This window comes from Pseudopipra pipra, chromosome 2, assembly GCF_036250125.1.
Source record: "Pseudopipra pipra isolate bDixPip1 chromosome 2, bDixPip1.hap1, whole genome shotgun sequence".
Lineage (NCBI taxonomy): Eukaryota > Metazoa > Chordata > Aves > Passeriformes > Pipridae > Pseudopipra > Pseudopipra pipra.
The window spans coordinates 34465726-34490190 of NC_087550.1; the positions used below are offsets into that span (position 1 = coordinate 34465726).

At 36.1% G+C, this 24465-nt stretch overlaps 1 protein-coding gene across 34 annotated transcripts in view; it reads left to right on the forward strand.

Moving 5' to 3' along the window:
- The window catches only part of DLG2 (discs large MAGUK scaffold protein 2), a 998134-nt gene that overhangs the window by 682096 nt on the left and 291573 nt on the right, over positions 1-24465 (forward strand). For all 34 annotated transcript variants that reach the window (XM_064644938.1, XM_064644939.1, XM_064644940.1 and 31 more), the window contains one exon: positions 6434-6603. In XM_064644938.1, the coding sequence (XP_064501008.1) occupies positions 6434-6603 (170 nt within the window). The remainder of the gene's footprint in view (positions 1-6433; positions 6604-24465) is intronic.

The following is a 24465-nucleotide window of genomic DNA, read 5'->3' on the forward strand; positions in this document are numbered from 1 at the left end:
AAATGCTGTGCAAGAGGTTATTTCCTGTCTTTGCACACACACACAGACACACACACACACACACACACACACAGACACACACACACACACAGACACACAGACACACACACACACAGACACACACACACACACACGCAGAGAAATCTTTGTGCATGGCTGAGGTGTTTGCCTTTCAACTCTCGCTTCTGAAGACTGGTTGCAAGGAAAAGGCAGGGAGCTGCTTTGGTTGATTATCCATTATTTATGCTGAGTATGCCTACAGGCTGCAATGAGGTTTAGTCCCTGTTTGAGATGAGCCAAGAAGGTGTAGAGACTCCTCTGGAAAGTTTATTTAGACTGTAAACAGGATACAAAGGAAGCGGGATGCAGGTAGGGTTTTAATCCTCCATTTGTAGATTGTGAAAGAAAGAACCTGCTGAAGGTTGCACATGAAGAATTGGGATCCCACCAGGCCAGCAGTATTGAGGAAAAGATTATATTTTATTCAATTTATTTCTTTGCAATAGGTTAATGCCATTTGATTCAGAGGCTTGAAGTGTTGCTCTCAAAAATTAAACATGGTTTTGGTCCTTATTTACTTTCCTTAGAACTGAAGATAATTCTGCTCCTGCTAGAAGCATAGGTTAGATTCAATACTTCAAATAGTGCCTTCATGTTAAATATAGTTGGGTTACCATTTTACTGCACCAATATTTGCACTTATTTTTAAATCAAAATCACCTCTAGAGTTTCAGATTTTTATTAAGTTCAGCTCTATTTCTGCTGTGTCAATCATAAATTAATACACCCCTCCCTCCCAATCATAACTTTTATCAAGTAGTATTTTCAGCTAGCAACTATTCAATGTGATATATGGAATTTCATTATAAACAACATACATGTCAAATTTTGAATTAGGATTGGCTGTTACCTTCATCAGACATTTTTACAAGAACTAACTCCTCTCTGGTTTCCAGAACTAGACAGGAATTTTCTTCAACTGATAATTTTTATCTCTTTATTTTTCAAATAGACCTAGCAATAGTTTTATACCACTTTAGTATAAAATTTCAATGTCAGATAGGGATCTGAAGGTATATGTGAATTTGCTACAGAAATTGGACATGTGTCTCAGCATCATTATATGTAAGGAAACAGTATGCCCTAAACTACATACATACCACTGGCATTTAGTTTTGGCTATATATTCTGTAATTATAAAGATAGTTCTGAAGACTGATGTAGTAAATGGGAGATCCTTTATTCTGAATTCTTAGTGGCAATTAAAAAAAAAAAAAAAAGGTATTATTCCTCTTGGAAAGAAGTTGTATGGGCCAGTATCAATAATTACATTTTTTACCCCATATGCTGTAAATTTTACTTACTGTGGGATAGGAAGGGTGTGTATAAAATCTAAAAGAAAAGCCCACACCAAAACCAAAGTAGGGGAGAGAGAGTCAGCCTTCCCTAACTAATAGACTAAACATATTCTATTAGGGTCAGTTAATATAATTATTTGCTGATCTCTTGAAGAAGAGATAATAATCAGTCCTTTCAGCTTGTCACCTAGAATCTTGTATTCCTGCTTAAAGTGCTGTGTTCTTGCAAGTTCTGGAAGAAAGAAAGCAACAACACTTTTATAGGGAAACTTTGGTTAAAAAGGTTAGGCAAAGTTGGAGCAAAGGAATAAAGGGCAAGTGTAGTGCTTTTTTGTCTTACTTTTATAGTCTACCTGATACCTCTATGCTGATATATGAAAGTATATATCTACCTGATATATTCCATAGCTTTGCACTCATTCTCCCACAATAACTATTTTTACCTTGATTTCTAAGATGTGATTAAAGAGCAAATAAAGTCCATATCAATTTCAGCTTTTCTGAGAAGACAACTAAAAAAAACGACTTAGCTTTGATTAGAAAGAATCTATTATGTTGGTCATTCGACTATAGGAGGCATGGTAACTCTACTTGTGAAAAACGGGATTGTCCTGTTAATACCAGCTAGCCAGGAGGTGTCTAGGTCATAGCTAAGAACTGTGGATTACTACAGGATTTAGTGTCATGATGTTGACCCACAGAGTACAGATTACTCCCTTGATCCTGAGTCTATAGTTCCAACTAGCTCTGCTATAAACTGCAAGTGGGGTAATGTGTGTTGGCAGAACCATTTGGTCTTCTGGGGCTCTTAGCTGCCATACTGTGCTGCTTTGGGTTTCCCTTCAGGGCACCATATTGCACAGAACAAGTGAACAGAATTATCATTACCAGTTGTCACCTACTATATGTCCAGTGAGTGCCTAAGGATTGTACTCGTCTTCTTTACTTACAGCTTGACTGAAGCAATTATCAGCTTCTCAAGAATGTCTGCACAATTTCTTGAAAACAGTAAAAATGAAACTCAAATGAAGACAGTCAAGTTTAAGCCCTTAAAAAAATAGGGTTTTTTCCTTAATCCAAGCCCTTATTTCCTTTGAAGATAACAATAACTATCCGTAAACCTCTGAGTCCCTGACCTTCCCCCTTAACAACAAAATGTCTCTCATATTTCTTCTATCAGTTGTAACTGCTTTGGCATTATTATTGCATGTATTCTGTATTTTACAATTTAGGGTCCTTCATATCTAATTTATACTACAAAAGTCTTGTAGAACATGTCCATTTTGTTAAAGAACTTGGATGACTCAGTGAGCAATGTGAAGAGCTGCTTAACTTATTTTTAATTAGGTTGTTACCTTCACTGGGGATTCTACAGATTTGAATATGCATAATATTTGACAGTAGCCCTGAGAAGAATGACTTGGGGATATTGATAGGTGAGGAGCTTGAAATGACCTGATAATGTGTACTGGCAGCCCAGAAAGCCAACCGTGTCCTGGGCTGCATCAAAAGCAGTGTGGCCAGCAGGTCAAGGGAGGTGATTCTGCCCCTCTACTCTGCTCTTGGGAGACTCCACCTGGAGTGTTGCGTCCTGGTCTCAGGCCTCTAATAAAATACATATTAGAGTGAGTCCAGAGGAGGGCTAAAAGGATGTATGAGATCCTTTCCAGCCCAAACCTTTCTATGATTATATGACAATACAATCACTGTTTGTATTGGTGAAAATATAAGGATCTCTTCTGTTGGACTTGCATAGTACTGTCTTGGATTATGAAGCAGATCTTCTCCTTGGCACAGATCTGTAACCACCTGAAACTAACTTCTACTTGTAGGGTAGAGGCCTTAGGAAGATTTTGAGATAAATGGGAAAAGGAAACACTGAAATAAAGTTTTACCATATGAATATAAAGCCAGGAAAATACAGTGGAGAGCTGTTTGCAAGGGCAGAAGACTAATTTTATCACTTGGTAAGAATTTTCTTAAACTGGATTTACTGACTTCTTTTGCTATTATTATTTTATGTTTATGTTGTTGCAGCATTTAAAGTTCACTAAAAGAGCAGAGTTCTGACAGAGTAGGAACTGTACTGTGAAATGGAAGGAAAAAGTATCCTAAGCCCATGGTCACAGACTTCTGCCTTTAGATAATAATAACTATGCTATTTTCCATGAAAACCTTCTGCATAGATTTAAGAAGAAAAATATGACATCATAGTCTGTGTGTCATCTTTCGTTTTACTCTCTTTTCTGAAGTTGTCTCCTTTTCAGTGAATAATGATTTGTTTTTATCTTCCACATGCATTTTGTGTCTAATTTTAAAAAATATTCAGATGTTTCTAGATTAATAATAATCACATAATAATTTAGTTATTATGGTTAAGGTTAGAATCATCTCACCAGCCTAAGTTATTTATTTTCATTGCACCACGGACCTGCATTTTAGAAGGCTGAATATTCTCAAAGAATATTTGTAGACTCTGAGATCATTGTATTCTCTTGATCTAACACTGGGTCAGCATGCTGTACAAACATGGTGTTCTTTAAAGCCCTCAGAACTCCATAGGCAGGTATATGTATGTTCTTTAGGATTGTATTAATTTATTAAAACAAAAAACCTCATCTTTTTATGAGGGAGAAAAAACACCCTACATGTGTGGAAGGATATAGAATCATAGCAACGTAGATTGGTTTGGATTGGAAGGGATCTTAAAGATCACCTAGTTCAGCATTCCCTGCCACAGGCAGTGACACCTTTCGCTAGACCAGGTGGCTCAAAGCCCCATGCAACCTGGCCTTAAGCATTTCCAGGAATTGGACACCTACAGCTTCTCTAGACAACCTGTGCCAGTGCCTCACCACGCTCATGGTGAAGAATTTCTTTCTAATATCTGATCTAAACTTACCCTTTTTCAGTTTAAAGTCATCCCCCCTTGTCCTGTTACTACCTGCCCTTGTACAGACTCCAGGGAGGAGACACAAGTCTCCTTTAGCCTCTTTAGGTATTGAAGGGTACTCTAAGCTCTCCCTGGAGCCTTCACCAGGCAAACAACCTCAACTCTCTCAGCCTGTCTCTATAGCAGAGGTGCTTCGGCTCTTCAGTCAAACTTTGTATGAAAGTGTATCTACCACTGGATCAGCTTTGTATTCTCTAACTCCTGCATTCATCCTGCACTGGAAGTATTCATCTGTAGTTAGGGGTTTTTTTGTTTTATTATTTGGGTAGTTGTTAGTTTGGTTTTGGGTTTTGCTTTTTGTTTGTTTTATTATTTTTTTTTAAGGTAGTCTTACTGTTTCAAAGAAGAAGATAAGGCAAGATTTCTGTTGAGAGTGTAAATGTCCTTTTCCAAAGGGTCTTTGTTGTTCAATAAATGGAGATGTGTGTCTTACTGATTTTGGCAAGTTAATTTATGTTGTTTATTTAGTTCTCCAAAAGACATTCTTTTTCCTTTAACAGGGGCCATCACTAGAGCACTTGTGAGAGATTTTAAGTAGAAAGAGTTATCTACTAATATTACAATTTATCAATACAGGACACAGAGTATATGAAATCAAAATAAACTTAATCCTCCTTTTTAGTGTTTTTATAATCTTTTACCAGCTTTTCATCTTCATAACCATCCAATGAAAAGAATCAGATATATAGTAATATTACTTCTTAAATGATCTTTCTGAGTGGAAAGTGGGTATGAATACATGCAGAATGTACTCATAATTTATTTACAAGAAAAAAAGCAATTTATGTTAGGATGCTTATTAATTTGAAAGACAAACCTCACAATTAAACATTTGGAAAATTAGTACTTCTGGCATTCGGGGAAACCACCAAAACCAACCAGTGAATGAAAACTGGAAACTTAGCAATATAGTAGTTTCTCTTAGAAGGGAAGCATGAATTTTGTGTCCTTTCCAAGTTTGACCAGTTTCAAATAATTGTGGTCTTTTTGTTGTTTGATTTGGTTTTGTTTTAAATAGAACATGACAAAAATCCATCCTAAATTCTCAAGAGTTCTGATAAATTTTGGTAAAGCTTCGCTCTCCCTCCATGTGCTAACGAGTTCAAGTATTCTCTTGTTTTAAAGAGTAACATTCAATAGTTGATTTTTTTATATAGAAATGTAGCGTAAATGGAATACTTTTAGCAGCCCATATTTGCTTCACTGATTGTCCTTTCAGACATGCAGAACAACACATTCATTTACATATGCCTTTTTCTTCTGTACCCAAAATACTTAGAGGCATCTCACAATAAATGTACTGCACAAGAACAATAGAGTTTCAATTCATCTAATTCTTTGGAATTTGCTCTTCTCACTTGCTCTCGTTTGCACAGAAAAGATGACTCAGTAGATAAGTCATTAGCCTGCTGCTTTAAAGATGGATTTTACTGCTCTCAAGCTTTAGATTTCCTTTCCAACTAGGACAAATTTGTCAGATAAGGAGAACACAACTCCATCTAACCAGGACATTTTGAGGATGATTATATGTTCATCAAAGTAAGGCTATGAGGGAATTTTACTAGTATTCTGTGAAAAAAAAAAAAAGCTATTACCATACAGCAGGTCTTGTAGCCTTCAGTCAGTGTCAGAAACATAAAGAATGAAACTTAAATTACTTAGCATGAAGCATTCTCTTTTAAAGTGTCTACTTTTTGTAGGACAGCATTTTTACTTCGACAACTTGGAATTCTTTGTATTAAACCATGAGATTTCCTTAAGAGCAGTGGTAATAACATGCAAGCATGAGTGTTTTAAATCAATTATTGTTTAGTAAAAACTGTTTCAATGAAGTCTGTAAAGACAAGTTGTTTAGTACTCATTTCTATCACTCTAGTGGATCTAACCCCAATTTATGAAGGAGGATGGTAAGTGTGAGTGATGAGGTAGACTTCAGTTTCAATCAGGGATGTCTTTTGGAAGGACTAAGTGTTCTATTTCTATCTCATTGCTTATGAAGCATATTGCATTAAGTCTGGCAGATTTCCCAATGAAGTATTCTTCATTTTACAGCACTACTGACAAAACTCTGTTCTGTCCAAAGTAACGGCTGAAGCATTGAGTATATTTATTTTTCTTGTAGGGTCAACGATTGCATCTTGCGAGTGAACGAGGTCGACGTGTCTGAAGTCTCACACAGCAAAGCTGTAGAGGCCCTAAAAGAGGCTGGCTCCATAGTACGATTGTATGTTCGTCGAAGAAGACCTATACTGGAGACCGTGGTAGAGATCAAGTTGTTCAAAGGACCAAAAGGTAACTAAGAAAATGAAAAGACACCCATTTCAAACTTGATGCTTAACATCTCTTGTAGCTTAACTTGCACCTGACCTTGTTGACCTCTCAAATACTGAAATGCAGTTAATTTTGGCTGGTAGAACTTGAATTCATGGTTACATGTCTCTTCCTGAAATATAAAGGAGTTCAAGGAGTTGCTTCATTTGATGTTTGCTCCCCTGTTGTTCACTGCAATTTAGCTGGAAAGGCTCTGGACAGAGTAGCAGCTATGTCACTTTTTTGTAAGCATGATTTTTGTTCATTCCAAATGAATTCAGCCAGTAATACATTCTCATCAGGTTCACCCCATCCAGCTTTGGGCACTTAACAAAAAATATTTGGGGGCACTTTTTTCTCTTCTGTTTCTGCTCTCAGAATTGAGGCCATATCAAAACTTTTAATCCATTTGAAGTGTTATTATATTTTGGAGCTCTAAATTGGGTATTAATGTGTCTCTTAAGCCCTGTTCAGCCCAATTTTGTATCTCCCTCTGGATGGCTATTCTCCTTATCTTAATTTTCTTTTTAATCAGCAAAGACTAAGCTCCTAAACAGGACATCTCAATAAACTACTCAAAAATAAAATGGGGTTAATATAAAGGGCATAATGTTCATTTATTTTGAGAGTTATATATATCTGTCTAAATGTTAGATGAAGTCATTGGGCATAACCAGTTCCAGAGTTTCCATTTTATTGTTTTCCGTGCCGGACTGAAGCGGCTCTGCAGCACGTGGTAGATCTCCTTTTCACACAACTATTTTTTTTATTCTTGATGACACTGAATAAAGTCACTGGCTGGTAATGAAGCTTTCTTACTACACTAAGAATCCGTATATTTAAGTAGTGTATTTTTTAACCCTCTGATTAGTTATGCAATTTTCTTGAGAAGAGGCAGAGATTTTCACCATCAGTATAAGGTATGATTTCACTGTAGATTTATCTTGAATTGTTCCTGAAATGTTCTCTAGTCCATTACTGTCTGTAGCTTCCGAGAGGTTCATAATTCTTTTTCATAGAAGTAGACATATTTTAGTTTGGATTGATGACTTGGAAAAATCTTGTGTTCTGTTGCCTATATAGTATCCCAGCTTGCAGTGACAACTGAAATAGTTAAAAAAGTAGAGTAGAATTATGTATATTTCAAAATGTCTGCTAAAAAAAAGTGTTCAATTCAAAATAGCAGAACAGAGAGTTGTTTTTATTTTAAAAATCTTGCAACTGCTGCTTTCAGTGTGAGCTTTCAGATCTTACTGTTTGAAAACTGCTTGCAAGTGCTTGCTTCAGACTGGTCATGATACATTTTTTTTTATTGATATAGCTATCACTTCTGCTACTTTTGTGGTCTATTTTCTCTAATTTAAGAGATACTAAATACAGCCTAGCAATCTGTAGCATGTGGGAATAGGGGTTTTTATGGCAAGTTAGGCAGATAATTTCTTAATTTATGATCACTTGTAACCTTCCAAACATTTTTTATTTCGTGCTAAAAAATGTTTTGTTAGGTCCAAAGTGTTTTAAACAAAATTGTTTTTTCACAGTTTGAACAGTACCTAAAACCCTTTCTTATGGTCTTTTAAGAATTTCAGTCATGATCTTACCAACTGTGAATTTACTTCTGTTTTTCAGTGTTCTCTTTTGTCCTGTGAGCTTTATTGTGAATCCTGATCTAACTCTAACCCTAACCCTAAAACAAAGAAAAATGGGGCAACTTAAAAAAAGAGAGCTGTATAAAATGAGGAAGTAGGCAAACTTTCTCAAACCTAGATTTAACAAACTATTTCAGTTGTCAACTCAAATTTAAGTCCTTCACTTCATCTTACTGTAACACTGTCACTTACTACAGGTATAAATAGAAAACCACCACAGTTGAAAGTAAATTACTGTTTTTTGTTAAATGTCTTTGCTTGAAGGGACTCACATTTCATCCAATTAGCAGAAAGTGCTCCATCAAGCACTAATACATAATTTTCCAATTTTAAGATAGTGACTCAAAGCCATCATTTATAAGTTAACATCACTAAAAAGCATGACTTCCCTGCAGGCTAGTATTGTCTAATGTAGGAATATGTGAGTATCTAATAGTTTATCGCATGAAAATTGTATTCTCTTGGAACTCATAAAATTAGAAAGTTCCATGATAGTGCTATTAAAGGCTTTGCTGTTTTTCAGCAATATTTTGACACATTTGTATTGCCAGTGCCTGATGGGGAAGATTTGATAGGTTATGTCTGCACCTTCATATTTTGCAGACTGAGGACATTCTTCTTTAATTTAAGTGATGATATTTGCATAGAGCTGCTATTATCATATTCTGCTTTATAGTACAAATAAAATATTAAATGTATTATCTGCCTTTGGTCACTACAGACTTGTTATCTCATCTTTATAAATTACTACACGTGAAGTATTTCTTAAAAAAACATTCATTCTGTGAAGTGGTTCCTTCCATTTTTGAAGTAGTGCTTGTATAGACTTTCACAAAATAGTAGTTATTTTTATTAGAGTGGCTCCTCTAGTGTATCAGGCTTTGGCTACAGTCTTTTTGTCTTTAGTGGAGAAAGAATGTAAATCTGTCACAGTTTTTGTTAGAGTTGCAACTAAATGGCAGGCGGTGGTGGAATCGAATTGTTGTCACATCAGATCAATTCAACTGTCTTTGGAGATTAATAGTCAATCATTAAAGAAACTATTTTCCAAATCAACAAGGATTTTTTAACAATTTCAGATTGAATTCAAAAGTGTTCCTTCTGGCTGCTTTTCTCACCTAAAACTGGAGCTGTCCTGTGAGCTGCAGGATATTACTTGTTTAAGTCTTTTATTTTCATAACTATGATTTTCTTCAGTATTTAACTGCCTTTTTCCATTAGCAGTAAAGAAATAAATAACATGACTTGGAAGATTGTGCAGCAATTTTATATACGTGGGGTTTTTTTGTTTTTCCCTTGAAACCATTTAGCTCTTAAGAATCCCGTGTTCATATGCAAAATGAACATCTAATCTCATAGTAGATTTTAAGCATCATTTTCCAGAAATCATTCACGAAGTGTGAGGTTTCCACTGAAATGAACAGTGCTTTCTGTGACTCCATCATGCTAACTATTTCTGAAGTGGTGCAGTAGCAATTTCAAAGTGCAGTGCTGTATTTTAATAGCCAATTGAGATGGCTATAAAAATCCAGCACTATGTATTAAGATCATTACTAAATTGCTTCAGCAATACTTACTGATGAGGCAGCTTCAACAGAATACACTTCATCTTAATGAACTGTGGATGCAGTAGAGCAAAGGCAGCAGCATAGGGAAAGGGATGTGCAGGTAGGCTTGGATGCCAACTAGCTGGAGATTTTGTTTCAAGAAAAATAAGCTTTGGCAGGTTGCTTTTTGTTTTCAGTGGAGAAAGGAATATGTCATCTTGTTTGTTACAATTGGAGTTAAATGGCAGAAGAGGGTGCTATGAAATTGTTGTCACGTCAGACTAAATTCAATCAGCTTTAGAGCTATGTAGATCATTGACGTTTCAACTGACAAAATCCTCTGTGCTTGTCCTTTCTGAATTAGGTAGGAATTTTCTATTATTATCCAGTTGCCTAGATAGTTTCACCATCTCTGAATAGAAACAAGAAATATGGTATACCGGTGTTACCTTAGTTTTTAGCATTCTGTCATAAAGTGTTGATCCTTTTGCTGTGGTCAAAGTTAGTTCTGTGATTTTTGCCGAGAATCGAGAGCTGTTAGCATGGCTTACTAGATTCTCCCCATACTTTTCTTGTCACTTTAGTGGGTTTAACTCTGTAACTTTTCTCTGGAAATTTGAGGGGAGAAAGATGTTTATTTGTCTTTGTTCACTTCCTCTACTCATATAGAGAGAAAGGGCTTTTAATTTCTGTGCTTAGCTGTTGGATAAGTAATGGATGCATCTCCAGCTTTGGCTCATGTGGCGTCCTTCTGGGTGACAATAAAGTAGATCATTTAAAAATTCTGTATTTGATTTATCCAGTCCTTGTGGAAATGCTTCAAAGGAACTTGCTTGCTAAATGGATTTCCCCGTTACACAATGATCTCCAGCACACTGCTGAAAAATTTCTTGGAACATCTTTTGTCTTGTGCTTGTATGAAAAACTGTGATGTGTGTGCGTTGGGATTCTATTTGACACTGCTTCCTTTTTCTCTATGTAATTTTTAAAAATCCCAAGAACTTCTCTCCACTGCTAAGTGCTGCCTTTTTTTTTTTTTTCGGTCACTTTTTTTCCTAACACTATGACAAGTGTTAGGAAAATTCGCAATAGATCTTGGCCAACTTCTTTTTCAATTCTAAAGTTTTCTCTTGACTAAATGTAATACAGTAAGTCTCGTAATTTTATCATTATAGCATGCCTTTGTACTCTTTTATTTCTTTAGATTGGAAATTCTGTGGCAGAGAATAGTTTCATCCTTTCCCTCCACATTCCAGATTGCTGTGTAAGAGTTAAAAGGGGAGTTAGAGAAGATCTCTTTCATTATGTTTGCCATAGCTGTTTTCATCAGATCAACATAAGAGAGGAAGGAGATGCAGCAGACAGTGCAGCAGAGTGTTAATTGTCTCATCAGTATTTCCAGATACACAATAAATCAAAAGATGAGAAAGGGCAATGGCATCATTTGCTAAACTACTGTGCTGAGTGTGGAAAGAAGTCTTCCTGTAGACAGGAGGCCAACATCTTTTTTCCGTTTTCTTAGTGGAGCAGTGAGAATTTCCTAGGGAGTGGCAGTTGTCCTGGCCTTTTTTCACTACCTGTCTGATCCTTCTTTTAAATTTCTCAGGTAAATTTTAAAGAATTATTCTGCCTGATCTTGCATCACTTTAATAAATAAACAGTTATATGACAGCTATTGCTGGAGCCTGTTGTGACATCCTGATGCAACAGAAGATATATTAAGGCTTTAGTCTCCTGTGTGGAATACATTCATTGACACAACATCTGTTGTTTGCACCTGAGTAGTCTGAAAGTCCCCATGTTTCCTTTTTTGGAGAGCTTTATCCTTTTTTAATATAAAGCCAAATGTGCAAATTAGTCAAGTGAAATTACAGAGCAGTGGTTACATCTTTTATTGTTCAGTTAATTATCTGTGTAGCACGTTCTGTCTTCTTGATAGTTTTTAGATGTCCAGATCTTTCTCAAGAAATCTGTTGTCTAGAAGACAACACACACGAGGAAAATATTGCGTTGCCATGAAAAGCACCTTTAAAAGAATAAATTGTATTTAATTAAATTTTTATAGCTTGGGGAGCTGTAGCTCTTCATTTTTCTTCTTTTCTTGTCTTTTTTTTCTTGTAATCCTAAGCACAGGCAGACAGTCAGCATTTTAAATCTTCTGAAAAAGGCATTACAGATTTTAATCATAGTGAAGACACAAAGCTGGGTGAAGCTTTAAAGATTCAAGTGATATTGTAAATTAAATATCACTCTGCAGGCTATTTTAAAACAATATTCTAGATTTTCAATATTTTACTTTTGTTTCCACTAGTTGGAGGAAAAAAAAAAAAAGGAAAGAGTTACATTAAAGCATCTCTGAACATCTGAAGGGAATAGCTGGCTTAGTCAGTAGCTGGACATCAAAGTGATTAATCACAAGTAGTCATTCATCTGACTATTTCCAATACTATATCCTAGTCCTTTCTGTGGGTCTGTCATCCTCATTTTGCTTTCAGTATTCCAAATTCTAGATAAATCTCTAGTTATCCTTAATGAAACAAAAGAAATACTGCACTTGTCAAAAAGAAAGTTCCCTATAGTCTTTTAGCTTTAACTTACTATTTGTTATTTTAGAACTTTGATCCAAGAGCTTTGAAAAACTGCTTTTCCTTCATCAGTTGAGGGGGAGTGTTGTTTGTTTAGTTTCTTTAAACACTATATTAGTATTCCTAGAAATGACAGCTATTTTTTAGAGTTTAGGTGGAAGATCTTTTGCTGTTTGACATGAATCACAGAGTCTGTGCAGGTGACCATACTTTCTAATTGTGCTGTCATAAGATATGAGACCAAGTCCAGGCTCTGGGACTCCAATGCACAACCCTTCTGGTACATGCATGTGTTGCATCAGAGATGTGTACGAAGGGCAGCTGATTTTTGACATATAGCAGAGGTTCCTGTATTGCAGACCAAATGAGATCAAGCTTCTTCCAGAAGCAAAGTATAGTCTTGCTGTGCCAAAGGCTTGTGCTCCCTGACACATAGGCAGCTGCTCTTTAACTCTTCTTCTTCTGAGTGAGCAATAAAACCATTGATTTATGAGAGAGCATCACTTCTTTTTCTTTGCTTGCAGAGACTCAATTAAGGTTTATTCATTCAGAGATTCTGCCACTTGGGCCAATGACAAGTTGATATATTTTTCTCAACATAAAACATTTGGTGTGCTTGGTAGATGAAAAGAATTACTGTGACCTCCTCCAGGGCAGATTTTGGCTGTCATTATGTGAGAAAGGCAAAGAATAGCTTAATGCTTGTATCTTTAGTGGCTAATTTCTGAGAAAAAATGCAACTCTGAAAGCTTGAAAAGTCTGTGGAGGGAACCTACATGAAACTGTAAACACTAGATAGTACATCCAAAATATTCCTAAAGCACGAAGCTCTATGTTCATTACCTGGGATGCTGGCTTCTGAATTTTGAGTCGTAATTTATATGAACAAATAAAAAACCTGCTCTTGGATTCCTTAGAAAAAAAAATTGTGCTATCATTATTGTTTAGAAACAGTTGCAAAGCAAGATCCTAGAGCTGTATGAGATGTAAAAAAGGGTTTAATGACGCAAAAAGTCTTTAGGATATGATAAAAGATATGTTCCATAAGCAAAAAGAACAATATCCTCAATACATGCTGAATGTGTTTATTTTGGAAAGTGATAGTTGCAAATAAGGACATAACAGAGTTTTCTTTCTTAAAACTGTATTTTGGGGTTTTTTTTGTTTTGTTTCTTGTGCAGAAGATTTGTAAGATGTCTTATGAAATTAATAGAAAGGCATATTATCCACTCCAACAGAGAGAACGGAAATAAGAAAACATAAAATTACAGTAAATAATTTAGTAAAGTTGTTTATTGTAGGCACATTTACATTTTACGTACTGTAATTGACAAATGAACTGAGTGTAAATGGTAGGCCGGGGGTACATCTTATCCATAGTGTGTAGATCAGATGTACCTAATTTCTAGATTTCTGAAAGTTATTTCTAAATTATACTTTTAAATAACTATTATAGCAAATCAGATCCCCTCTGAAGTGCAGGGTTGTAGTTTTAGAGGTATACTTTGTAGTTACAGAGAAACATTGAGATTATAGGTCCTTTCAAGATAAGCTATGAAAAGTGCCTACCTTTTTGCTAGCATCAGTTTTCACAGAAAGGTCATCTCTGATAAGGTTGCTATCGTGATTAAAACCATAAACAAAGAGGACAAGACCTCAGCCTCATAAGAACCAATAGGTCTGGCAGCATTTAAAGAAGTTAGATATTCATACACTCGTGTGTCCTGATGGTCCCGATCGCAGACCACCATAATTTGTCTGATGAAATGTGAGTGCTGATGATGGTTGGCTTTGGACACCTGTGTGGAGAAGGTAAGGTGAAAAACTGAAAAGAGTAAGCACAAAACTCATCTTCACTGAAGGAGTCAAGGGACTATAAAGACATCAGTTTACTTTCAGAACCCCAGATGAATACTGGAACAAGTAGGAAATCAATTATAAGCATCTAGAAAATGTTTGAAGAGTAACAATTACCAGAAGAGGCCATACTTCTCTTTTGCAACTCCTCCACATTTTTCTCAGATAACTCCATATGCTGGGAGGGTTTAACACTGAAAATGGTCTGAAAAAAAACAAAGATTTAATTCAGCAGGGACAACTGCAAGGTGCTTTCAGCAGAAATAACCACATAATCTGCTAAACAGTTAACAGAAAACTGTTGGGAAAAGGATCCTGTAGAAGAATATCTAGATCTTTGTTAGCTGTAACATCTTGTCTGTTATGCATCCTGCTGTGATGAAACATTCAAATACTATACTGGGTTTTATAAATTGAGGTATGGTTTATAAGACACAGGAGTATTCCTTTCATCCTTCAGAAGTAAAGCTTTGAGCTTTTCACTTCAAGAACGGTGTATGCCAGTTGGAGGGACTCCAGGGGAAAGCAGTAAAAATGATCAGACATTTAGAAAACCTATCCTACTATGAATAAATGAGTGATGTGAAGTCATTTATCTGAAATACCAAAGACTAAGGGGGGGGTGGGGGAGGGGAGCATTTTATGGGTGCCTAACAACAATCTTCTTGCCTTGCAGCATGTCTTTGAAGAGTGAGTTTGCTCTTTGTGCTCCTTGGGGAGGGTATGAAACAAAATTTATAGACAAATAATAAGCAAGATTTGTACTGGATTTAGAAGAAGTGAGGATTGCGATGTGATAGATTACCAGGCAGGACATCAGATCTGTAGCATGGGAAATACCAGGGTGTGCCAGACAGCCATTTGTTAGGCCTGATGCAACTATAGTTGGTCCTGCCTCGGATTGAGAAGACAAATGATCCACTGAGTTTCTTCCAGTCCCCAGATTCAGTGGCCATAACATAATTTTCTCATTTCACTGCAGTATGAAGACAAACAGTAGGCATAGGGCTATTTAAATCCTGCACCTGCAGAAATAAAGAGTGTATCTTTCAGACAAAAAAAAAAATCTAAACATTTTCTTTGTCTGTCCTCAGCAGTAATTGAATATTTTTTATTTTCTGTCTGTTTTACTTTAATTTTGGCAAGGAGGGATAAAACATTTTGGAAAAGAAACTTCTGCTCATGTGAAGATACTAATGAATATTAGAACAGATAATCTGCAGTCTTTATCTGTATTTCTCTTTTCAAAGTGTTTTCAACTTTTCTGTTGCTCAAGCCAGGATCATGCTCCTTAGGAGCAATTTGATCAGATGGGTGGCTGGTTCTTCACCAAAGGGTGTTATCACATGTTAATACCCCTTCTAGGTGGAACCCCTTGAGGGACTAATAGCAGAGTCTGGTGTTATACTATATCTCATTAAGACCCCTGATAAAAAATACCAGGGAAACTCTTACTTAAAGAATATCTGTAGTGTAACTCAGGCTTGAATAATCGCATTTAAGTATTATATTCTGAGTCTCAATTTTGCTAAACACAAGCTCTTAGAAAATCTTTCATAGTCTGGGACCAGTCTGAAAAAAAATCTGTATTTCTGTTTCAAATATGGGTTCATATTATCTTTCTATTTATGTATAATAGAGTACAATTCCCTTAGCAAATATTTGGCATAATTTCTGAGAAGTCATAGCATCATATTGAGTTGGAAGAGAGCTTTAAATGTCATCTAGTCCCAGCCCTCCTGCAGTGAGTAAGAACATCTTCAACTAGATCAGGTTGTTCAGAGCCCCATCTAATTTGATCGTGAATTTTTCCAGGGATGGGGCATCCACCACCTCTGGGCAACCTGTGTCAGTGTTTCACCATCCGCATCATAAAAATTTTCTTCCTTATGTTTATTTTAAATCTACTCTCTTTTAGTTTAAAACCATTACCCCTTGTCCTGTCACTGCAGGCCCTACTAAAAAGTCTGTCCTCATCTTTCTTAGAAAGGCACAGGTGTGTGATTTTAGCCATTTTACTCTGTGAGAGTATAGGGTGCTTCTCACCAGCAAATAAAACATTTTCATTTCACTTTGTTTCCTAAAGTGCCGTAAGACAGAATTATCAGTAGACTGAACTACAGTTTCAGGGTGACAAAAAGAGTCAAAGGAAAGGGCAATGACTCATGAATCCATTTTCAGAGTGTCTTCTTATTTCTTCTGTTCAATGAGCACCATCTCTTCTCTTTCTCTGTATCATTTATAAACCTGTAAACTTTTAAAATCGGGCTCTGTAAATTGCCTTACATAAAAAAGCAAAATTACTTGTACATTTGTGCTGTGATTTCTCTGGTTTTTCAAGAAGGAAATAAGTGAATGCATGACAGATTATTTATGGGCTGATTGCAAATAGATAAGAGGCTACAAGACAAAATTTGATTTCATTTTGTGTTTTCAAGTTTAAACATAATTGGCAGAGAGCTTTTCAATAAAGCATTTCTGTTCAGCTTTGTAACAGGGATAAGAAGATAAATGTTAAATTCCCCTCGTCAGATGGAAAATGAATAAAAAAACTGATGAGTCTGTCCCTGACATATATGGTTGTTAAACAGATCCCAAACTGACAGACTGCTCCTTCTGTCTCCATTTTATTGGTGACAAATTATTAAATATTTTTCTAGAAGAGTCATTCAACTTAGAAAGCAGTGACCCAGCTGTACTTAAAGATATATCACCTAATGTTATGGAAAGCAAATAGCATGTCTTCCTGAATTGGCATAGTTTTCTCCTGTGTCAAGTCTGTAGATTTCAAAAATTAATCAGAAAAATGGCAGGAAAAACGAAGCTTAACATAGTACAAAGACTTAAAAAAATTAACATCAAAAAATAATAACTAAGGTGGATCTTGGTGTACACATCTACACGAACAAATGCTTTTCATTTGCATTATTAGGAAGTGAAACTTGTGCTGCTGTCAGTAATTATAGTAATTTGTGCAGAGAATGACATAGGTACTATTTGTTAATGACTGGCAAACTATGATCGACTGTCAGCATAAATTTGGTTCCTACACCTGAAACAGCTGGTGTACTTTGTGCATGGAAAGCAAACCATGTTTCAGGATTTGAGCCCCAGTTAATATATAGTGTAAAAACAATAGCATACTCTCTGGTTCTTCTCACTGCAGTCATTCCAGGTTTCTGTAACTGCCTACCTGTCTCTTGGCATTGCAGAGGAGCCATGGCCTGTTCTTTGCCCAAAAGTTGTGTCTGAATTTATATAGAATCAGGAATTAAATAAGGTCAAGTGAAATTTAAGTGCGTAAACATTGAGTGAAAGGGGAAAAAAGCCTTCAAGATTTTGTGAAATTGTCTGATGAAGTGAGGAGGCAGTCAGGGAAACACAACTTCTCTTGGTTTTACACCAGTGAAATCAAGGTCTACCATGTTCATTCCATTTCCAGATACTTCTCAAAGTGAAAACATTAGAGAGCTGGTTGGTTATCAGTTGCATATTAATGGAAAATGGAATTTTTAACAGGAGATGCAGTTGAAATAAATACATAATAAATAAATAAGAGTATATTTATGATAATGAGAGTAATTGCCTTAAAAATTTGAACGGTAGAGAAAATTTGGACGGGAGAGATAATTTGTGTTCCCCCTGCTTTCAACCTGCATGTGTAACTGTGCTCTCGCTTAGACATTCTCACAATGCACACCAGGGTGGTTGAATCCAACGTTCTGAAGCCTCGTGCTTCTCTTGAAAGGGTGAGACTTGATATTTGATTTCTAGCCAGGAAAGGTTCATAGCAGCAGTGTATCTTGCAAAGCAAAATTTGAAGAAATATTGAATTGTTAATTTCTCTCTCTTTAGCTTTGGAGAGCAGTTTTATTTTTTTCTTTCCTGCCAGTAGGGCTCATGCTCTGAAGGTGTATTTTTATTGACTTTTGTTCAGGTGCATTACTAATCTAAATAGACATTTCTGTCCTACTCACTTCAGCTACTTGCTCCTGTCCCTGCATCTTTCCTTCTGGCTACACCCTCCAAACTGAGTTTGCAGAGCCTCAGTGATATAACCTTGCACTGCTGCAGTGCAGTTATGACAGTTCTGTCATAAGGTGCCATGTACAGAACCATGCTGCCAGTAAAGGGGATGTGTGAGCCCAAAAGCATCCTCATCTGCTGACTCTTACTGCTGCCACCTCTGTAGATGCTGGTCAATATACACCTGGTCTGTGATTCAGATTAATTTGATTTGGTCTTCATGCTATTTTCAATTTGCCATTTGGCTAGAAAATGTTCATGGCTAATACAAGGCAGGCAGTGGGAAAAGGTGGCCAAAGGCAGGAAGCAGGTCAGAGTTGTCTCTTTTGGCAGTAGTGAGGTTTTAGGTCAGCATATGACAATCTTAAAAATCCACCATACAACCTCCCACCTGGCTTTTCGCTGCTTATTAGGACAACTGGCTGCTTAGAATCATGGAATAGTACGGGCTGGAAGGGACCTTAAAGATTGTCTAGTTCCAGCACCCCTGACAAGGCCAGGGACACCCTCCTTAGACCAGATTGCTCAAAGCCCCATCCAACCTGACCTTGAACACTTTCTGTGGATGTCTTTACCATCTGTAGTCATGTATAGTCCAGTTGGCTTTTGCCCAAGTGAATAAAAGAGCAAGGGTGAGGATGGGCTTAAGAAAAAAACAAACAAACAAACAACAAAAAAACGAAGGAAGAGAAAAAAAAAAAGAATAAAAACCCCAAACTAAGCCAACAACCTTTTGCTAAGAAAAATGCTGGTAATGCAGAGAAAAATAGAATGAGAAAAAAAGGGTAGTCTTTAGCAGTCCATTTATATCACATTCAGCAAAATAGTCCACTTATTCTGTGTTTAACAGTATTCCCTGCAAGATATATGTGATCTTGTCACATAGGCAGCCAGCCAGATGATGTCTACCCTAATCAAAAATTCTGATTTTTAATGCCTCTGAATATGAGGACTATTTGTCATTGTGGGTGCACCAAAAATATGCAAAAACTTCCTGCATGAAAAGGAAGTCATCATTCATTCACAGCTCCAATTGTAGGCATTTTCAAACTTGGCATAGAAATGTGAGAAGGGAAAAGGCATTTAAAAACATCAAATTATAAGAAGTTAATCCTCTTCATAAGTGGCAGATCTTGGATTTTACTGCTTCACAACACTAATCTTCACTTTTTTAAAAAACCTAATTTCACTGGTTGTAATTTGAAATGTTTAGACTTTGTTTATCATGCAGCTTTACCTAAAAGAAGCAAACTGCTTGCTGTGATTCTTGGAGTGTCTGTATATGTCAAAAATGAAATAATTTTCTCTTTCTTGTACTTACACTAGTAAAATTGTGACAGTGTGATTTAATATGATTTTCAGTGAACTTGAATCCTCATTAGTGCTTTTAAAAGTCAGATTATTGTGAATAATTAGGGAATTCCATAATCTTTTCAAGTCAAATTTTAAAGTATTCTTGAGAATTCCTTTTGTGCAATTAGGCCACTGCTCACTGTCTGTGCTTTCTGGGAAATCTATTCCTAATTAATTTGAATTAATGTAAAAATATAGAATTAACACAACTTCTAATGAGACTCTAAGTGTATTTTTCTAACTTGCTGTTTCCTTTGTTTTCTACTATTATGAAGAGAATGTGTCTTTAGGGATAAATATATGCAGGGGAAAAAAATCATAACAGGAAAAACATTTAACTGCAAAACAATAGAAAAAAGGGGTTGTTTTCATTTGCTTGTTAGAGAATTTTTTACAAATTCCTTAAAATAGCAGTGTAATTTTACAAGATATGTTTTCAAGGCTTTAATAAAGATTACGGAAAGATTAGCTTTACTATTATGGTAATGTAAACTGATGCTTTATCTACTGTACCTACAACATGATTGTTTTTAAACATGCACTCATTGCCTTGCAGCTGTATTAACATTTGCGTCATAATCTCACTTTCTCATAGTTTCCTTTCTGGCTGGGACTGTAAACAATTTTTTTTTAAACCAAGGTGTATAACCCTGTGTCCTGAAAACAGATTACTTTCTTTCGTGTTGTAACCCAAAAATTTGGCTACAGTGTTTGATTTTGATGACCGAAAGAATGCTAAAGTAGTTGCAAAGAGTTTAAGTTGTTTATATTTGTCCTGAGGCTAGAGCAGAGTAACTCAGCATCAAAATCCCTGAAATATCCAGAAAATGTTTTTTCATATTCTGGACTATCTTAAAATTCTTCTGACTTTTGTGGGTCTCAGGCAATGCTGATGAACCCTTTTGTCCAAAGAGAAGATGTAATGTTTTGCAATTCCCTGTCCCCAGCAGAAGAGAAAGCTCAGATAATGCAATGCTGGGCAGGGAGATTTCCAGGATATTTCAGCACAAAGGTGCTTTAAAACAGGTATAAGGAGCTGTGGTTGTCAGTGTGGCAGCCAAATTTTAAAATTACATATACTGAAAACCTGATTAGATATTCAAATAGCCATCACTACATCACCAGATAGCAGCTACCGTCACAGTTTCTCCTCTAAATTTTATCTGGCTACCATTTTTCCAAGCCTTCAGTCCATCAGAGAGCTCTTTAGGACAGTATGAATGTACATATGCACCAGTGTCTTGAAGACATTTTAATCTCTGTGAGATCAATATCTTTATTCTCATCAGGCAAGCATCAAGGACACGCCTGTGCATAGAGTTGCACTGGGATTTTCAGCAAGTTTTTGTTACTTGCTTTTGTACTGTTTCAAATTTCAGTTACTTTTTTCTTTTTATTAAATCAAGAATAGTTAAAATTAGAACTAACTATACTATTGAAATTTATTTTAAAAATTTCAGTTTGTAAAGATAAAAAATTGTGCAGATGCAGGCAAATAAGTGATGAAAAATTTTACTTTCTATTAAAACCTTTACCAAAATCTGGCTCCATACAGAAAAGCTCTAAGTCTTCTCTCTCTGAAATTATAGAGGGGTCAAATCCCCCAGAGAGACATGCCAATGTTGCTGTGCAATCAGTGCTCATTTGCAAGGAAGGGGTTTTCTTTACCTACTGTGTAATCACAGTTGCCAAACAGCATCCAGTCATAGCATATCTCATGAGCATGCTGGCCATACTCAGTGGAAGTATGGCATGTGATGTTCAGTTTGATCCTCAGTAGAGGTTATACTGTAATCTGGCATCTCTGTTGCTTTGATACTATGGAAAGGTAATGCACAGGCAGCCAGAATGTAGGGATTAATGAAAATAATAACTATAAAAATGGCTGTGGGCAAGAACAAAGGAACTGTGCAAAAACAGTTGGATATATACCTGAAGGCATGCATATATAATGACAGATAATGTAAGGGGAACAATAATTTTCTTCTTGTGTAAGGTGGTTTCATAGAATATTCTTCTTACCTAGTGGCACTGTGCATAATTTTTATTCTATCTGACATCAGCTGGCAAATAACTGAAAATACTGGATATTTCTGAAAAAAAAAAAGTCAAAACAATAAGGAAGACACTTGAAGTTTTTAACCCAAGGCTGTTAGAAACAAACACCAGATAACAATATGCTCCGTTAGATGTGTAGGAACTTGAGCCCTTTTCCTGGTCGAGACTATTATCAAATTGTTGGTTACTAAAAGAGCCCTCTGAAGTTATCTGGGAACAGAGTCTGAAACAGGAATTAATAATGGCAATGAAAGTAGGCATCTTTTTAATATGTTATTAATATTAGTAAAAGTTTTATGAATCATACTGTACTTTAGACTGACTTCTTCATCCACAAATGTAGTCGAATTTTATTCAAGTCCTTCTGGTATAAGCTGTCACATGAGTCAGGAACAGGAATTGTTCTAAGAACTCACTCAAATAAATTGGTACTCAAATCTATCCCAACAACATGAAGGAGATGAGACAGATAAAGTGACATCCTATATTTGGGATTAATAGTTTCTCAGGAATTGATTCATGGTATGACAAAAAAGACAGAAAGAGAGAGCTCTGTAGAGGATGATCAGTCCCTCCTTGTAAAATTGTATAATTATTTTAAAACATATTTTAATTTTTGTTTTGTAATGTATTTCATTTTTGTAAGTCCCAAATAAAAGAGGAATCTGCTGTCAATAATGAACACTAATCATAAGTCACAGCTATAATAAGCATATTAAATGTCCACAATTGTGGGATGCTACTTGTAAATATGTGCAATATATCTTCTCCAGGAAACCTAAATTGCCAACTAGAGGCTTGAACAAAGGACAAGGAGAGATATTCCCTGCTGCTCCTCTGTTTATAATTAATATTTTATAGTTTGTTTACTCATATAGCACTGGATATAACTGTGGTACCTGTCAAAACAGATCAATCGTTCTATCAGTCAAAGCATTTTTATATTACTCATGTTCCTTTCCTCTCTGCAAGTGGAATTTGATTAGTTAGAAACGCGGATTGGGCTTCAGTGTTCCAGGCTGGTAGATTCATCAATATGATACTTTTCTCCCTTTTGGAAACTTCTTCCCTTTTGGAGGAAAAAAAGACACTCTATAGATATGAGCTTTGTACGTTTCAGTAATTTAAACAATAAAACAACACCAAGCTACATCTTTTGTCACTGAGTGTTGTAGAAGTGGCTGGTCCTTGGAAGAGCTGCCTGAGTTTGGGTTCCTCATTGCCTTGTCTGATTGCTCACAGGAGCATAGTCAATGTGGCATGTCCCACACAGCAGCCAGGCTTGCAGTGTCAGGGAAGGTCCTCAGCGGGGTGAGTTGTTGCATGGATCCTTTCTGATGGTATTGTCTGCTTGAAACAGTTTCTTAAAATCCAAATTCACACAGTGTTCTGAAGAAAATCATTTTACACCTGTAGAAAATTATTGTGGCAAAAAGCAATGAGAGACTGTACAGGAAGAAGGAATTATATTTATTCATGAAATCTCCAAATAAATTAAACAGTTATGATCTTTCTTTCATTCACTCTTCCTTTTATCCTCATCTTCAGCCCCAGGATGCATGTGCTGAGGTGGTCTGGCTCACTTGTGTGTGACACAAAGGACATGGGACATCAAACCCTTACCACATCTCTTTGCATTTTCTTGACTGGAAACCATGGACTGACTGATTTTGGAGAGATGATTTATACCCTCTAGGAGTCTAGTGTTGTTATGGGGTGGTCCTTTACACTGAATTGTCATTTCTTTAGTCTCTGAGTCTCTAAGTCTCTTTGCTGTTCATTGCCTGTTTTTATTCATTTATTGAAGACACTTTTTTGTCAATACTATCTGGTTTCCTCTTGGGCTTACAGGCAAGAGAATGGCATATGTCACACACTGTAATCTTGCTGCCAACATTCCACTGTTATGGTACAGAATCTTCTGCTGACAAGGCACCTATGTTGTGGTCTTCCAGAGTCCAGACATTCTGTCCAGGCATGACAGAAATGACTCATTTTAAAGTTTTATTGCTAGGAATGTTAATACACATAATTTCTCTAACCTTTGTTCTTTCTTCTAGTGCTTACATTCAATTTCCAGTCATATTTCATTTGTTTCTGTGATAATATTTCTATTACAAGTCCTATTCATGTTTTGGCTTCACCAAGTTGCTCTATGCTCACAGGTCAGTTATGAGGTAAGGCATACTGTGGTATAGATAGGAATTATGCATTTATGTCTCTGAAGCTCACCTGGTTTGGTTAAGCACCTGCAAATCAAACACTTCTTAATTGTATTTTAAGGTCATGACTTAAATGCTGCTTTCTTTGGCTTCCCCATTATTGGGAACTGTGAAACTCATGTTGGATTTGTATTCTAAAATCCTTAGTTTGCTGATTTAAAATAAGCTTGACTCTCTGTGCAGGATAGTATCAAAATACAATGTCCATTTTGGTCTACAAGTGAGTTTCTTTAACTTCACTTCTCATTAGAAAGCTGATATTATCTAGCTACAATTGTTTTTTTAAGATCACTCTTAGCTTACTGCAAAGTGGTATACACACAGCATAATTCATCCACTGTGTCTTAAACAGTGATTCTGTTATTATCACAGAGAGGTAACTTTGCTGGACTAATTATAGGGGGAGCCTCCAACCTATGTTTTACCAAAAAAGTAGTTAGAATGTATTTTTTTAACTATGTACTTAAAATATGTGTGGTGCAGCAAATAATCTAAAACAGATGTAAATAGAAACACGTTATTATTCACAAGATCAGTGATCAGTGTT